The 17,708-nt window shown below is 43.8% G+C and overlaps 1 protein-coding gene across 2 annotated transcripts in view; it reads left to right on the forward strand.

Moving 5' to 3' along the window:
• SENP6 (SUMO specific peptidase 6) overlaps positions 1 to 17,708 on the forward strand; it is a 755,486-nt gene that overhangs the window by 475,407 nt on the left and 262,371 nt on the right. For both annotated transcript variants that reach the window (XM_085610971.1, XM_085610972.1), the window contains 3 exons: positions 6,264 to 6,373; positions 6,454 to 6,570; positions 9,928 to 10,047. In XM_085610971.1, coding sequence (XP_085467097.1) covers positions 6,264 to 6,373; positions 6,454 to 6,570; positions 9,928 to 10,047 — 347 coding nt within the window. The remainder of the gene's footprint in view (positions 1 to 6,263; positions 6,374 to 6,453; positions 6,571 to 9,927; positions 10,048 to 17,708) is intronic.

Genomic DNA, 17,708 nt, shown 5'->3' on the forward strand with positions numbered 1-17,708 from the left:
AAGTAGATTGGAAATTCAACGAAAGAATCTGACGGAGGCATACGGGACTTTGATTGTTCTAGCGCTAAGGTGCAGATATTAAAGAAATGAGTTATGATCGACAAGGAGTACGATCGCATGGGCGGAAGTGAGCAGGTGAGAGTGAATTAAGTAATTGACTGATAAATTGGTAACAGTAAGTGAAATAAGAGAACAGACTGTGACGTCTTATCGCATTCGCATCTAAAAAGGAAAAATATATAATTGTATTGATACATACAGTAAGGCAAGGACTGAGCATGGTAACAGCAATATTTATAATTTACAGCCACCAGAAGCATTTTTGAAGGGTACTGGCGTACCAACTGTGAAATGGGAAAATTGGAAGGAATATTTCAGTAATTATATATCTACATTTGATAAAGAGGATGAACAACTTAAACAGGAGGAAAAGAAAAAAATATTGTTACGTTGTTTAGATGCAGGTGGTCTAACAGTGTATAACAACATTACCAAGAAAATAAGAGTTGGAGGAGAGAGGAATGTGTATGATGAGGCAATGGAGGACTTAGATGGATATTATACACCTACAGTATGTGTAGCGGTGCACAGGTATAAGTTCTACAGAAGGAAACAAGAAAAGAAGAAAATATAGATGACTACGTATCTGCTTTAAAGAACTTGGCACTCTTATGCAAGTTTGAAAACATGCATGATGACTTAATTAGGGATCAGATAGTGATGTGTGCCGCAAATTCTAACATAGAGGACGCCTTATGGGCTAAAGGTGAAAAACCTCTACAACAGATTATTGATATCGTAAAGAAAGCAGAATTGACTGGTCGCTGTGCGAAGGAAGTCATCAATGAGGGAAAAGGTAAAAATGAGGAAACTAGTGTGGTGGCAAAAATAAGTGGGGACAGGAAAAGTACTAAAAATAGAGTGAAGGACACACCCAGATTCAAAGGGAATGCTAGTTCGTACGAGCAGTTGTAGTGTTACAGGTGTGGTAGCAGTAAGCATTTGGCGAATGACTGGAAATGCCCAGCGAGAAACAACAAATGTACCCAGTGTGGGATCATTGGTCATTTTCAGAAAGCCTGCAAAAGGAAAATGAAAGAAAATGTAAAATTTGTAGAGGATGAGGACGAGGAAGAATTTGAGCTAGACTCTTCGGATGATTCGGAGTACAACTTATGTGTACTAAATGTAACTGAGGCAACAGCTAAAGAGGATGAAGAGAAGAGCAAGAAAAAGAAACCCATGTGCTTGGTGAAAATTGGAGGTGTGAATATAGATATAGAGGCTGATTCTGGTTCACCATGCACAATAGTCAACCGTGATGTTTGGAAGGAGAAATTTAGAGATAAGGTGGGGAGACAATTAGAAAAACCTGACATCTCACTCAAAACATTCACGGGTGAACCGATTGAACTTATGGGTTTCAAAGAACTTACATTTAAGGAAAGAAAAACCAGCAGCAAGTTGTATGTTGCGGTCACTGGCCCTTCGGTGCTTGGTTGGAAGGACCAGGGAAAACTTGGAATTACTCTCAACCCAAACAGTGTTGAACCGGTCCTGGTTACACAACATGAGGTGCTACCGGGCTGTGAGTTGGTTAACAAGTTTCCAAAAGTTTTTAATTGGAAAATAGGTAAACTCAAGGGATTCCAACACGTAATAAAACTAAAAGAAGATGCAGTGCCCTGTCTGCATAAGGTGAGACAAATACCATTGTCATTAAAGGATGAGGTGAGATCAGAAATAAATAAACTACTTGAAGCAGAAATAATAGAAAGCACAGAATCAGCGGAATGGGTTGCACCTCTGGTGGTCGAAGAAGGGCCAACGGAAAGTTGAGGTTGTGCATAGATTTGCGCGACCTAAATAAGAATATTCTTATCGACCAATTTCCCTTACCAAGAATAAACGAGACTTGGCTGCTGCTTACCACCAGGTAGCACTGCACCCCGAAAGCAGACACCTTACCACTTTTGTTTCACCTTTTGGGTGTTTCAGGTTTAAAAGGGTACCTTCCGGGCTTGCATCTGCAGCGGCACTATTCCAAAGACTAATGCATGAGATATTCAAGGGGGTAAAAAAATTACTCATCTTTCAGGATGACATCCTCATTATGGGAAAAGACCAAACTGATCATGACAACCGGTTGGTACAAGTACTTAAGATCTTAGAGAAAAGTGGTTTGACAGCGGAGTACAAAAAGTGCAGTTTCAGCAATAATTCCGTCACCTACCTGGGTCATGAAATCACTCAAGATGGTATAAAACCAAAAAAAGAATTAATTAAGGCTATCAAGGATGCCCCAGTACCACAAAGCAAGGAAGTAGTCAGAGCGTTTTTGGGACTGGTGGAATATTATTCAAAGTTTGTAAGGAACTTTTCCATGAAAACTTACTGCATTAGGACCCTTCTTAAGAATAAGAATAAATTCGAATGGTCGCAAGACTGTGAAGACAGTTTTAAAAGCTTGAAAAAAGAGATTTGTGACGCTCCGCCCCTTAAAGGATTTGACAACAATCTTACATGTGTGGTTACCACGGATGCCAGTGATAAGGGTATTGGTGCAGTCCTTACGCAAGTGGAGTACGATGGTAAGGAAGTCAAGATTGCTTTTGCCTCCCGTTCTTTAACCCCAACGGAGGAGAAGTACGCAGTTATCGAGCGTGAGGCATTAGCATGCGTGTGGGGTCTGGAACATTTCAGGCAGTACATTTGGGGAAAAAGAATTTTCCTACGTTGTGACCACAAGCCGCTGACAAAAGTTCTCACTGTGAAAGGTTTATATAATGCATCACCTAGGTTGGCAAGATTGTCTATAAAACTGCTGGACTACAACTACGAAGTTCAATATCTACCTGGTACAAAGAATGTAGTTGCAGATTTCCTGAGCAGGTTGCCTTTGAAGAATGTGGGAAAAGTAGTAAAGGAAGAAGAACTATGTGTGGCAAGCATCAATGAAGATTTCCCGGGCATTACAACGGAGGTATGGAACAAAGAGAACAAAAGAGATGGGACCTTAAACGAGGTTAGGAAACTTATCGTGAAAGGATGGCCCAAAAAGGTATTACTGAGAGATGAGTTGCGGCTTTTCTGGGAATTGAGGAATGAACTTTCCGTGGAAAACGATCTGGTTTTAAGACAAGGGAAGGTTATACCTCTGACCACCTTAAGAGAGAGTCTCATTGAACTTTGCCATGAGGGACATTTAGGCATAAACAAAACCAAACAAAGAATTAAAAATTGGTATTGGTGGCCTGGGTGCGACATACAAATAGAGAGAGCGGTGAGAAACTGTATGCAATGTGAAAATTCAGACAAATCACAGACGACCCTTAGACCTCCTCTCCAACCACTGAAGTGTCCTGACATGGCATGGGAGAGGGTGGGAATTGACATACTCTGCCCTGTAAGATGGCAAGAGGAACATGTGCACTTAATGGTCTTAGTTGATCGCTTTTCAAAATGGCCGGAAATTAAGATTTGTAGGAAGGTCGATGCCTCTGACATTATAACATTTATGGACGGAATTTTCACTAGAGAGGGCATACCATGAACTATTGTCAGTGATAATGGAAGTCAGTTCACTTCTGAGATCTTCAAAAAGTTTGTAGACAGGAATGGCATTAAACACAAAACTACTTCGGTTTACCACCCTGCTGGCAATGGTGCCGTAGAGAGTTTTAATAGGGTCATAAAAGGCATCATCCAGTTGGCCAACAACAATGGAAAGTGTTGGAGGAAAGAACTGAACAAAATGGTTTGGGGGTACAGGATTACTCCTGGAGAGAAAACCTTGGTAAGTCCTTTTGAAGAGGCAGGACTCGCGTATCTAAGGATAATATCGGATGGCTCAAAAGTGCAAGGAAATCTGAGTGGTCAGTAGAAGTAGTCAGAAAGAGAATTCAGGAGGCAAAAGACCTGAGCAAAAAAAAATTTGACAGCAAGTATAAATGCAAGGTTATCAGACTAAGAGAAGGTGACGAGGTGAGAGTAAAAAGGAGTGGAAATGTAGTGAAAGGACAAAATAGATTTACTAATCTGCTAAAGGTGGAAAAAGTGTTCTGCAACTCTGCACTCCTCAGCGATGGAAGAGTATGGCATGCATCTGCATTGTCTGGCTGTAATAGGACGGATGGTGTTCAAAAAGACATAACTGGACAGGAACAAAAGGACGCGGAAGAGGAAAGGGTTGAGCTAGACAAGCAGGATTGGATACAACAAGTATCATCTGATTCTGACGGTGATTATGAAGGCTTGTTCCCACAAACTATTAGACAAAACAATGGAGAAGGTGAAGGTGGTGAGAATATTGAAACCATTGAAGGGATAAGAGAACCTAGCACAAGCGCCTCGGAGGCATCTCCTGGCAATGCTAGTGATAATGTGACTGTGGAAGACCAAGAGGTTTTGGAGCCTAGTGGTGAAAACAGTTATCCTGATACGGGTGCTACAAGTAGTTCTTTGGATTCAAGTGACAGACAGGGACAGAGTCATGAACTGGTGCCGGAGAATAACACTTTGGATGAAGTGACCATCACCAGTAAATGCGGTCGCAGTGTGGTTAAACCCTGCAAATATAAAGACTATGTTTGTGAATAGTTAACTGGGCATGGCATCGGTCTTGTTTCTTTTTTTTCCTTCATCCTTTAGGTCCAACTATTTTTATGGGAAGGAGAGGTCTTGTGTTGTGTACTTAACCTGTTCACTTTAGCTATCTGCTTCTCACCGCGCGCCCCTCCCCTCCTGCGCGCGGCAGCCACCAGCTGGAATGTTGACAGCTGGACGTTCTCTTGTTGAACGTTTAGACGGTTGGTTGTACTTCCAACAGATCATTATGCACTGAGCCTCCGGGTTGAGTGTCGTCCATTTGGCAATAAACTACTTACAAGCTTAACCTTGAGTATTCATCTTTACAGGGGGCAAGGTTGCAATCGGCCTCTGACCCCCGAGTCGAAGGCAATGTGCAAAGTGATGCCGGCTCTCTCCGGGATCCCCAGGAGCCTGCCGGTCCCGTCACCCCGGACCTCAGCTGACTAGACGGGCGAGCCCCAAAATTGAGGCCGGGGATCCCCGCGGCCTAGTGCAGCACCGGACTTCCTGAATGTAGCGACCAGATGCACCGCAGGATACCAGAGCGCCTCATGTCGGCCCCCGGGAGCCGTCTGATGAGGGCGGGAGGTGGTAGACTGCCTCCGCCGATTCCGTTCTACTCCGCGGGCAGATCAAGGGCAGGGCTGGGGATAGATCCGCAGCTCCGACTCTGGCGCTCCCCGGAGCAGGCCAAGGACGGGGATCGCAGGTAGCCAGGTGGAGAGCTGGGCATCCCGCGGGTCATCCGGGTGCCTGTAGTGCGGCTGGGCTCGAAGCAGCTGGCCTCGGTGTTCCGAGCACCGGACCACCGCATTGTCGAAGCCGCCTCCAGGCGGTGGCGAAGAGAAGGCTAGGCCGGTTCCCTCGCGGTCCCCGCGGGCAACCGCTCACGTCGTCGGCAACGGGGTCCCAGGGCAACCGTGGGCAGCGTCTCGCCAGGAGGGCACTCCGGAGGCACCCCTGGCCAGTTTCGTGCCCCACGGAAAGTTGTGTGTGCTAATTCGCGGACGGCGGGCAGGAGCTCCCGAAAATGCGTCCTAACACGCCGCCATCTTCGGATGTTGGATTTTACAACAATATTATGGAAAAGACCATTGTTTTCTACATGTTCTCAAATATTAGTACTCTTAGTCTTGGTTGTTGCACTCTCTTTAAAGATGTTACCTTCACCTTATTTGTGTTGGTCCCGGTCCCTTGTGAAGATTGAGTTAGTGGTCTACTGTCAGAGGTCTGTATTGAACACTTTCTTGAAGAGTATGATCTTTAGCACTTATTTTAAATCCCAGGTTGTTGGTCTGGACATTGGGGATGTGAGTGCCTTTATTGGTCCTGAGCTGTGATCTGGTGATTTTTAACATCATCCTTAGTAGTAAGCCCACTATAAATATTTTATGCTCCTTAAATCCATATGTGCAGAACTGTTTGCCTTTGCTATTTTTAATGGTGGTTTTGATGATAATGCTAAGAGTGTTAGGTAAAACAGCTGTCTGTTAACTTTCTCTCGCAACTGCACGGGTCTCCGTTACAGGAGACAATTCTCATTGTTTAACTGTTCTTTGGTCAAGATTAACTAGAGCCATAGTTTTAATTGTAACCTTATTTCTGACTGCATATTGTTCAGATACTCATTACCAGCTGTGCAGACTTGATATGTGAATTAAATACATTTTTAGGTTGTATCCGAACCAAGAAAGCAGCGGAGCAATGCTTCTCCACTACAGTTTTTTGAGGACGACGAAGAAAGTGGAGAATCGCACAGTGTCTTCATAGGACCAATTGTAAAGTATGTCATATCTTTTTCTTGTTATGCTTTAGCCTTTTGTGATTTTGTTTTTTCTCCAATCATATGTTTTGTTTTTGCAGATTGATTGTTTATCCACCTCCCCCAGCAAAAGGTGGTATTTCAGTAACCAATGAAGACCTCCATTGCCTAAATGAAGGGGAATTCCTAAATGATGTTATTATTGATTTTTATTTAAAGTAAGTGTTTTTTTTCATAATAGTGCACAGCGTCAATTTGTGTGTTATTGCATTGGTTTTCCATTCAGAAGTTTAGCAATCACCTTACATAAATAGATTTTTCATTTTTATTCCAGCCAACATATAATTTTTTAATACTCTGAAGAGTTTTCTGAATAGGCAATGTTGTATGACTTGAATCTGGGGTAAAGGAAGGTTGTTTTGTATCATGGTGTGCACATTTTACATATGTGAAAATCATGTTTACTTTTGATAACCGGTTTTTTGGCGCTCGAGTTTTGTGAGTTTTGAAATGTCTTTCAGTTGAAGGAAGCCGATAAAATCAATCATTCATATTAAATATCTGCCTCAGAAGTTTGGAAAACAGCAAGTTGCGAGTCCCAACAGGCACATATTTGTCTGCCCTCTTAAGTCTAGTAAAATTACACTTCTGTGTACTGCCTGCCATGCAGCGGAGCCAATGTATTGCCTACTCTCCCCTGATATAGAACTGCATGCCATATTGAGATTTACATGGCAGGAATCCTCACCGTCTTCAAAGCTGGTTTCTCTGAATGTAGTTAAGTTTGGTGAGCAAATGCCCTTCTGGATGTTTTTTTTTTCTCCGGAGTGGGGTGTGTTGCTGAAAAACAAAGCAAATGGCACTGATGTGCTAGGAATTTTATCCCAGCATGTGGCAGTCATTGTCTACATTTTAGACCATCAAGCTTTTCCTTGGCACTCCAAACAGGAAAAACATACATCGGAAGGACTCCCTAAATCGGATTGCCTAACATATGTATATTGACATGCATTCTGTATGGGCAATCCTGGCTTGTCACAGTGGTCTGAGTAATTAAGTTTATTACACTAGTTACACCTATTAAGGAGTGCTTGATAAAAGTAATTATCAGCTATCATTGTACATCTCTCTATACCTTATTTGTTTGGGGCCTCACAATGGGTGAGAACACTGAAAGTACGCCACCACCTAGGATTGTGTTATGAGTAATTCTCAGCAACTATTTTATATCCCAATGTACTGTGCAAGGAAAGGGTGTCTGATTCAAGTTTGGATACTACCTCAGCTGGACGATGCAAGTGGTATGTGTTCACAGTAATTTTCAGCAAATACTTTATATCTCTATATACATCCTGCGGTTGCACAAACACATGGGATGTGTGTTCTGAATACACCTCATCTGGGTAAACCTCAGTATTGGTTTTGTTCTAAGTAACTGTCACCTACCACTGTGTAACTCTGTATTCCACATCAGGGGTAGCTCATTGAATGTCAGTAAATCTTCGTTCGTATTCTGTTCACTGTCTACGTACAGCTCTGTAGACTATACATGAGTGTTGATTGTGAGTTTAGGTAATCTTGATGAACATTCCCAAGGCTGCTGTTTTAAGTACTTAGCAATCACTGTAAATTTATGAAATATAAATTCTATATTTAAGTGGAACTCAGAAGATGGGTTGTAAGTAATTCTTAGGTTTTTTTTATATCTGTATAAGTGATTGGATTCATCTCACATTTGCACTGAATTTCCTAGTGCATGTTCCATAATTAGCCCAGTTTTTGTTTTATACATTTGAGAGAGCTCAGAGCATTCCAAATTACAAAGAGGACCCTGGCACTGATAGAACAAACTTGTCTATTCCATAAGCGTCAATCTCTGACCATGAGGAAAGTATAAAAAGAGGGCATGATGGCATCCTGCATAACCCTAATTCTCCATGCTAGTCTACACACGAGACAAACCCAAAAGTACCTGCAAGGGGGCAATGGTACAAGCTACTGCGACTTGGGTGGATGCAGTAGTTGTCACAGAGTAGGGTGCAGAAACAAATGTAATTGTGTACCCTCTGGGTGCATGTATTAAGAACCCATCACTGGTATCCGTGTGGATTTATTAGAACAAGGTGTTTCTTACCAAAACACCATAGGTTTCAGTGAAGTCATTATGTAGAAACTCGTTTTGACCAGTGCCCGGAACATACCTTAAGATGGCTTCCCTGTTCACTTGTACTGTCAGTAGTTGAACTGGCCAGCACAGGGGCATATCTGCTAATGCAGATATGTCCTCACATGTAATGTAATGCACCTAGCCTTAGGGTTGTAAGGCCTGCTGTAGGGCTGACTTACAAGTATTACATGCAGTGTTGGGGGACATGGCACACAGTGTGTGCGCGCCATGTCATGTTTTCATATTTTTAGAGCACCTTGTCATGCAGCCTGCTGTGGCAGTTCGCATGAGTTTGGTGCTAGGTCCCTTTGAGTGGCACAATATGTGCTGCCTATCTTAGGAACCCTATTTAGTACCTAAACCCTACGTACCAGAGGTACCACTTCCTAGGGACCTAGAGATGCTAAAGTCCTGGTCAATTGGGGATCAGTTGACCAGAGAACTTGTTTTGGGGAAGAACATTGGCACTGGAGCCCTGGTTAGCAGGAACGCTACAGATACCAGGCACAAAGTGGGGGGGGGGGGGACTACTGCGACAAAAACCCAGTCTCCTACACAAAGCAAAACTGCCTTTCAATGTTTGTCTTGGTGTGGGAAGAACTTTTTGAAAATATAGAATATTTCACACAGAATTTCATGTTTGAGATGGACGTTGAAATATTTTTTAAGCCAACCTTTTGGAAACATTTGCCCATGATCTGAAGGTTTATCCCTGCTGCAAAATGGAGAGTCAGTCTGCCTTGGGATAATGTGGATTTAATGTAATTATTTTTGCATTAATGCTTTGTAACTGATATCGTTTTCCAAGTTTGTCAACATCAGACATTGACACGAGGTGTATTTTGTGTTTTATAATTATTTCTTTCTATACTAAGGATTGTATAATGCACAGGGTGCACTAGCCTGGTCTGCGGTGCATCTTCGACTGGGTACATCTCACACACACTGGAACTGTGCGTCCTGTTATGACGAATGTGCTGTTCTGAGCGCTCCTTCTTGCACTCTAAACAGCACATTAGTGAATGGCGGACTGGTTGTTTTGAGGCCCTAGTTCACCTGTCACTGCAGGCTGCCTTATAAAAATGCCCTCTTCAAACTGGTGTAGCGAGTGACTGCACCCCCTTGCTGAGAGATTCCTGGGTCATCCTGGGAAGGACACTACCCGAGTGTCTGGGTGGTCAACCATTGTGCCCCTGGTGTCCCCAAATCTTGATCTAAGTTTAGTTTGATGGGGAGATCATTTGATGTCCTATTTTACCTTTGGTAGCAGACTTGATCCGTTTGTGATTGGAGCTGATTATATCTCACAGAAATGGTGTGCATTTACTCTCTTTGCATACTCTGTAGATGTAATATACGCATGCTTTTCAAAGCACCTAGATTTCATTTTGTATTTTGATTTGAATAGGTATTTGGTACTTGAAAAGTTAAGAAAAGATGCTGACAGAATCCATATGTTCAGTTCATTTTTCTATAAGCGCCTTAATCAGAGGGAGAGGAGAAATTACCAGGAAACCGCCAACCTATCGTAAGTATAATTTTGTCATATGACCTATGCTCCTATTACTTAAAAAGAAAATATACGTTTATGTCAATACCGTATGGTCAGTGTAATATTTTAATATCTCTTTAAATAACAAATGATACATGGATGCCTTTTTTCTCTCGTTGTGTAAATAAGCACTAAGATTTTTCAAGTCTCATTGTTCAACATTTTAAGTTTGTTGGGATTCTACAGCAGAAATCATTTTTATTATGAATATAACTTTAAAGGTTTTCTATTGAGCCTGTAAAAATAGGTATGTGTAGTGTTGTACTGTCTGCATGGAAAGGGGGTAATATAGTGACTGGGTACAGTTTAAAGCGGCTTCCACCAAGGGTGCATATTAGCCCCCCTACGTTTCATTCTATATATAAATGGTCTCTGTTCATACCTGACCCCTCATCTTATTGACACCTCCAGAATAGCTGACTTCCAGGTACCTGCTTTGCTGTATGCAGACGATTTGTTCCTACTGGCTCGTACTCCAAAGCTTTACGCACACTAGTGGACTGTTTCATCTCTTTCTTGAGTAACTCTGACCTAACCTCGAACTAAAGCAAATTGCAAATCATGGCTTGCAGACCTAGTAAACAAAAAAGAAACCTAAATAGACTTATCAAAGGCCAGTCATTGATTAGCGTCCGAGAATTCAGTTACCTGGGAATAATTTTTAACTCTTTAGGCATGTGGCACTCCTAGGTGACTTCCTGCCGCTTGAAACTTAGATCGGCGGGAGCAGTTTTTAATCTTTCTAACCCTTCACTGAAAGGCAGCCTTTCAACATTGTTAAAAGACAATTTTTACAGGGAATTTTACAACCTGGTCCACCTGAATCTAGCCATCCCTTCCTTTCTGTGAGGTCCTTACTGACACCTTAAGGAGCACCTCGTCATTGTCCTGTTCTTGCCTAGCTGTGAATAGGCAGGTGGCCAGACGTCATAGACTGATGCCTGGCTACCAGATTTTCACATTAAACATCTCCAACTCGTCGCCAAAAACATGTAGTAACGTAGTCCATGCAGGTAAGATGTTGATTAAGTAGGTTTTATTGAAGTAGATCATAATGTAGAGTAGATCAAATACATCAGCCCCACCAGGAGCAGCCTGCTAGCTGCTCAGCCCATCCACAAACTGTCCACACTCACACCAGTCATCCAAGCATTCCACTCATGACCCTCACACCAACATTCCACACGGAACACTTACACTGGCTGAGCAGCTCATAACAAGGTAACAGAGAACATTATAACAGAACATGAAGATACTACACTGATATACACATGCCTGTGAGATCTTGATGGCAGTCCTGGAAGACCTTTTGGCCTCACTGGCTCCCACCATTCAGGATGGATATGCCTTTCGATGGCTCACACCTGTTTGGCTAAAAATTCAGTGCTGTCTTGAAATGTTTCAAAGACAATATAGCCATGGCAGGCTACCTAGTTCTTTTGATCCCTGCCAGCCAGTTTGCTCACCAGTTCAGGAAATTCCAAGGCTTCTCTAAGGGGCAGGTTTATAAGTAAAGTTGGTCTCTATAACCCCAGTCCTTTCAAGGCCGGGCGTACCAACCTGGCAGGAAGTCTCTAATCTTTAAAGGGCCTCAGTCCTCACAGTCCCCATCCCCTGAGGCAACAGCCACCTAGGTGCGCTTTAGTTTGCCTTTAGTGGTGCACAACGAAACGTTGGGGTGCAGGATCCAGCATATTCTCCCAGACTGTCTGATAGATGGGTCCTTCAAATTGCTACTCCCACTATTTTGTTGTGCGGAAGAAGGATGAAGCCCATTTGGCCCATCTTAGACCTTCAAGCGTTGAATGGCAGGTTCAAAATACCCATGTGATGAGATTTATGACTTGACACATGTTTCCTCCTAAACCATTTGTAATGCCATTGTAGCACCTTAATTTGACCTTAATAATTCTCATGTTCATGCCCTTAGAGCCTATGCATAGCGCTTCGCTGCATCTGTAGACTTGGAAGGCAATCTCCTCATTTGGATTACTTTAGCTTGTTGTGTGAGTGAGCATCCGGCACTGTTGGTGTATCTACCATACAACATCTTTTTTTCCAGACTAACTGGTGTTGGGAGCCTGTGTGGCCTTCTTGCTAAAGTTGTTACTATCTACTTTAGGCAGCCTTCGGCCTATATTCTTTGCTCTGTCTCACCAGTCTAAATTGGAAGAGAGGCTTCATCAGCTGGATCGCAAAAGGGCTTTTATCTTTTATATTGATTATACCTGAGAAGATTGAGGATGATCAGCTTATCTGAAAGAGACTAATAGTTATAGATTCCTTACCTTAGAGTTGCCTCCAGGTGTCAGACTGGATCTAGACAATTTTTCTCAGCAGTACCCCTGCCTGTCGGTAGGTGGCTTCGGTCGACTCTGTTCGTCGCTGTATCTACTTAGATGCCACCCCTGTGCACTGACGTCAGTTCTTTCTTTTTCCACGCCAGCCAACGCTGATCTGGAGAGAGCGTGTCCCTTAGTCAACTTTTTTTTACTTTTGTCGACATCTTTTCAAGTCTTTTGACTCCTGGTGTGCAAGGGATGTCCAGTCCTCTGACCGGCTTCAAGCCTTGTGACTCCTGTCAAATTGATGTCCGTCACGGATCCGCACCTCGTGCCATGAACCCTAAGTCTTTGCAGGAGTGGGCCCAAAAGTTTCTGGAGGCCTGACAGTTGGCTCCATGCTGCTCAAGGCTCCAGTCGAGAGGGAGGTCGCAAGACCGGCCGCGTAGCCATCACCACTCCTCATCCAAGTCTTCTTCATCGGTAAGTCGAAGCACAAAACGAGTCGAAGGAGCATTGTTGCTCTTCACCTTCTCCAAGTCCGTTGGCCGACTTCGTACCCGAAGCAACGTCTCTCTCCGGCACCTGCTCCTGGGACGGCTATGCGCCTCCCTCCCTTTCCGTGAGCCAGAGCGTCCCCTGCCCAGCTTCGAGCTTTCTACAAAGTGCTTAATGGCATCTTTGGGCAGCCCGACTCCGATGGTGCGCCTTGGGGTCCAGCGGACTCGGTTGGGGGTTTTGGGGCCTTAGAGTCCGGCATCATCGGCTCTGCCACTGGAGGGCACCCGATGATCCAGGCCTGGATCCGGATCTGTGCTGGACGACCTCAAGGTACCTTCCCCGGCACCGATCCCAGTGATGACGACGGCTGTGCCCCCGGCCGGCATCAACCCCCCATAGCCTCACCCCTGACTTACACACGGAGCTGGACCGGCGTCGGTTGACGCCGGCCGGTACTTTTCTACCACTGCTCTTTCCTGGGGTTCCTTTCTGCTCTGAGTGGCTCCCAGAGGAAGCTGAGGAGGACTGGGAGGGGTCTGTTGATCCTCTGGCAGACCAGCTGGAAGAGCCGGACTGGAGAGAGGAGTTGGGTGAAGCCAGTGATCTGGATACGTCCCCAGACCTTGGTATGATTTCTCCCTCTACCGTGGCTACGGAGGAGGGATTCTCCCAAGGCTGTGGTGTTACATAGGGCAGCCGAGGCCCTGGTCTCAAGCGGAAGGTCACTGAGTTCTAGTGTTGATCGGGAACAGCATTTTTTTTTTTTAAACATTTTTTATTGTTTTCATAGCATCAACTCAATACAAGCCCCGCTACCCCCCCCCCCCCCCCCCCCCTCCCCCCCCTTCAAAAGGGATACTTTACATACATCGTTGCCATCCAATATCCAGGAGAATAATCATCCATCACATGCGGCCCCCCCCCCTCCCTCCCCACCCCATGTCAGTGTGCCCCCCTCCGCCTTCCCCTCTCCTGATGTGCCCCTCCCCTACAATATATCCTGCACGGGCGCTCAACCTCCTCTAGGGAACCAAGGCTTTCCCTCATGCCTAGTGATCGGGAACAGCACTTATCAGTCTCTGCAGTGGTGGATCACCAGCAACCTGTTGCAGGGGCAGCCCTTTTTAGACCCCATTCCACAGATCACTGTCACAATGGTTGCTTCCCTTACGGGGTGGGGTGGTGCACAGGGCGTATTTACAGGACCTCACTGTATGAGTTCTGTGAGCACCTTATCACCAGGGTCGGCACATAAATTACCTAGAACTATTGGCCGTTCAGTTGCAATGCTAAAAGGGCCGGCCGGCAACGTCTCAAACCAACGCTCTTTAAAACTGGGGCAATCCATCTCTTTCTTAGAACATCGTAGAATTTACAGAAGAACATAATGTGGATGGTGGATTGCAGTGAGATGCTGTCACAGGGACATTTGCACAAATCTCTAGACCAATCATTCATCACTGGAAAACTTAGGAGCCTGAATAAAATATTAAATCTAAAACGGGTCAAGAGGAGACGATCAAAGTCATAGACAGTTAAAGATAGATATAACTGGATAGTAGGTGACGGCAGGGTTAAGTAGTGGGCTTGGACAGTAGGTCTTCTCATCTCAGTAGCTGTTCTATTTTCATCCAAGTAGTCCATACAACAGGCCTTGAGGTCTTTACTGGATATAATGCACATTGAGCTGGGGTCTGTGTAGAATTCGGGATGACCTATGTCTGACATGAACCTTTTCACGTACTCCAGCCACCTAATGGATTTGACGTCATCAGACTTCAATGCGTCATTCAGTAAGTAACGGTTAAAACCAGTTTCCTCTGACAGCCAAATTCTATGCCACAAAAGAACAGGTTGAATCTTAATAATATCTTCCAGATATGGGATACCCAGTTCCATGTGGACTATATGCGTTGAGGTGCTTTGGGGCACTGCTAGAAGGAACTTCAAAAACATGTTTTCCGCAATCTGCATGATCTTTGTATCTGCGTAACCCCATACACCCGCTCCATATGTGGCAATAGACACGCATTTGGCCTTATAGATATGTAGGAGTTCTGCCGGTGGGCGGTTACCTAGTTTACGACTGAAATTTGAGAGGGCCGCTTATGCCCTAGCAAACAACAGACGCCTACTCTTGATCGCCTCAGTCCAGCTTCCTGACCTATCGAATAAGATTCCTAAATAGGAAAATGTTTTTGTGCTCTATTGGGCTGACGTTAATATATACGGTTTTGACCCTCTTATTTGTCCCTGCCCCACAGTTCAATGTGTACGTTTTCGAACAGTTTATTGGCAGTCCCAAGTTGGTCATAAAACTATTAAAAGAGTTAACTACCCCTTGAAGTGCCAGTGGTGTGCGAGCCATTAAAACTGCATCATCTGCATACAGAAGTGCAGGTATAAATCGTTTGCCCGCTTTGGGTAGGTCCCGGCATTCTTTAATTAAGATAGATTCCAAGCCATTTATATATAAAGTGAAAAGAAATGGGGCAAGGACACAGCCCTGCCGCACCCCTTTCCCAATTCCAAAGTGGCTTGTGCATTCTCCACCCCTCCCATATCTCACCTTAGCCCTTGCTCCAGAATAAAGTTCCCTTAAAAATGCAATAATTAATAAATCTACGCCCAGCCCTTCTAAAATCACCCACAGCTTATCATGTATAACAGTCAAATGCTGCCGTCAGATCCACAAAAGTCATAAAAAGTCTGCCCTTTTTTGCCTTTATATACTTCTCCATTAAAATGTGCAGGTTTAATCCCTGTTCAACTGTACCCAAACCCTCACGGAACCCATATTGGAGGTCGCTAATAATATCTTGTTCATCAGCCCAGGTCTGTAGTCTATTCAGTAAAACCCGGCCGATGATCTTAGCAGTGGAGTCCAGCAGCGATATGGGACGGTAGCAAGCTGGGTTCGATCTGTCTCCCTTTTTGGAAATTGGTACGATCACAGATTCGTACCAAGTTGGTAAAGCCACTATTATTACATGCGTTAGAGACCTGAGTTAAGAGTGGTCCCCATAATGCTACATTTGACTTAAAAAGGTCCGCGGGAATACCATCGGGACCTGGGGCTTTACCGGCAGGACTAGAATTTATTGCTACGATAATCTCATTTAGGGTCAAATTCATTCTAAAGTCATGTACTGTGTCTGCTGTATTGGATGTGCGATCTTGTTCCTCTAAAATCGGGTTTTTATATAAATTAGAATAATGTTTTACCCATTCAGGTTCCGAGATGGCAATCTCCATTACTGCCGTTTCCTCGTTTACCATAAACGGTGAATTCACCACTTTCCAGAAAGCAGAAAAATCACGGCTATCTGCAGCATCGCGTAGCGCCCGCCAAGTATTTTGTTTTAAGGTAGACTTAGTATCTTTAAGGACAGTTTTATAGTTACGTCTTGCCTCCCTAATTTGTTCAATGTTTTTGACGGGGGCGTGAATACAGTTTTTAAGATTAATGTATGCTTTTGTGCATTCGGCATTAAACCAGCCTTGTTTTCTTGTCGAGGTCCTGGTGTTTTTAACAAAGAGTGACTCTTTTATATATTTTGAAATTGCCAGGAAGTTGTCCCTAATCTCATTGCTGGGTGTAGTTTCGTCTAGACATGTCAAGAGCATGGTTTTACAGTTGAGAGCAATTTTTAAAATGAGTTCATTAGTATCTACATTAGCCCATTTGAGTGCAAAGTCATTTTGCCTAATCCCAGCAATATGTTCAACATTGTCAGCGGCTATTATTCTAGCATTTGTGCTCTGTTTAAGTATGGTGACGTCAACACTAAGGGGGAAGTTATCACTTAGGGCTATCTCGTGTCATAAAATTGTTGATACAGGGGGAGTGTCTGCACGAAGACAAAATGAAGTCTATTGTAGATGTTAGACCTCGCGCATGAAAAGTAGGTGTAAAAGGAATCATGGGGGTACATAAACTATTCACAAAACCTAAATCAAAAGTAAACATAATATCATTTAGAGCATCCCCATATAATGTGTGCGGGAAATGAACAAAACTTTCCCCATTTCCGTACGTTAGTCCACATACGTCTTCACCAGTATATTTACAGAAAGGGGAATTAAAATCCCCACCCCGGATCACGAACACCCCCTTCTTTAGTTGGGTAATTCATGTGTGTATGGAACAGCTCAGTGATCTCAAAGTGTCTTTAATCAGAGCAGGTAACATGTTATTGTAAAAGTTTACAATTACCAGGCAGAGAGTTCTATCCACATGGAGGATCACTATATGATAATGGGGGTCAATGGTTATGAATTCAATTTTCCCAACAATGAGGTAATTTGAAACATATGTACACAGCCCCCCCATGGCTCTACCAGATGTTGTTGCAATGGCTGGCGTGTGGAATGTTTTGTAACCACTGATGTGTAGGGGGTCTTTCACCCAAGTTTATTGTAAATTAATTATATTGAAATTGTTAATAAACTCAATCCACAAAGTGTTATCTTCCTTTGATTTTAGCCCCGCAATATTCCAGAATAGTATTTGGCTCCTATCCTCTTGGCCTCTTCCAATATCATTTATCCCGACTATTTCGACATGGGGCTGGGGATGACAGCTGTTTTGTATTGGGCTAGGAGTTACCTCCAGTGTGCTGGTGCCCGCCATGCCTCGCTCTGGTCCAATGCTTACTAGATAGTTGGATGCGGATGGCTCATCTAATGTATTAATGAGTAGCAGGTCAGATTGTCTCATACTAGACGCCCGGTCCATGCTATTAGGTGTAACTATACAGGACGATTCCCCCAATTGTTGTCAATCGACCAAGTTAAGGTTAGACAGGGTTTCAAATCGGTTATGGACAGGGACATTGAACTGAGTTGTAAGAC

This window comes from Triturus cristatus, chromosome 6 (assembly GCF_964204655.1).
Source record: "Triturus cristatus chromosome 6, aTriCri1.1, whole genome shotgun sequence".
Classification (NCBI taxonomy): Eukaryota; Metazoa; Chordata; class Amphibia; order Caudata; family Salamandridae; genus Triturus; species Triturus cristatus.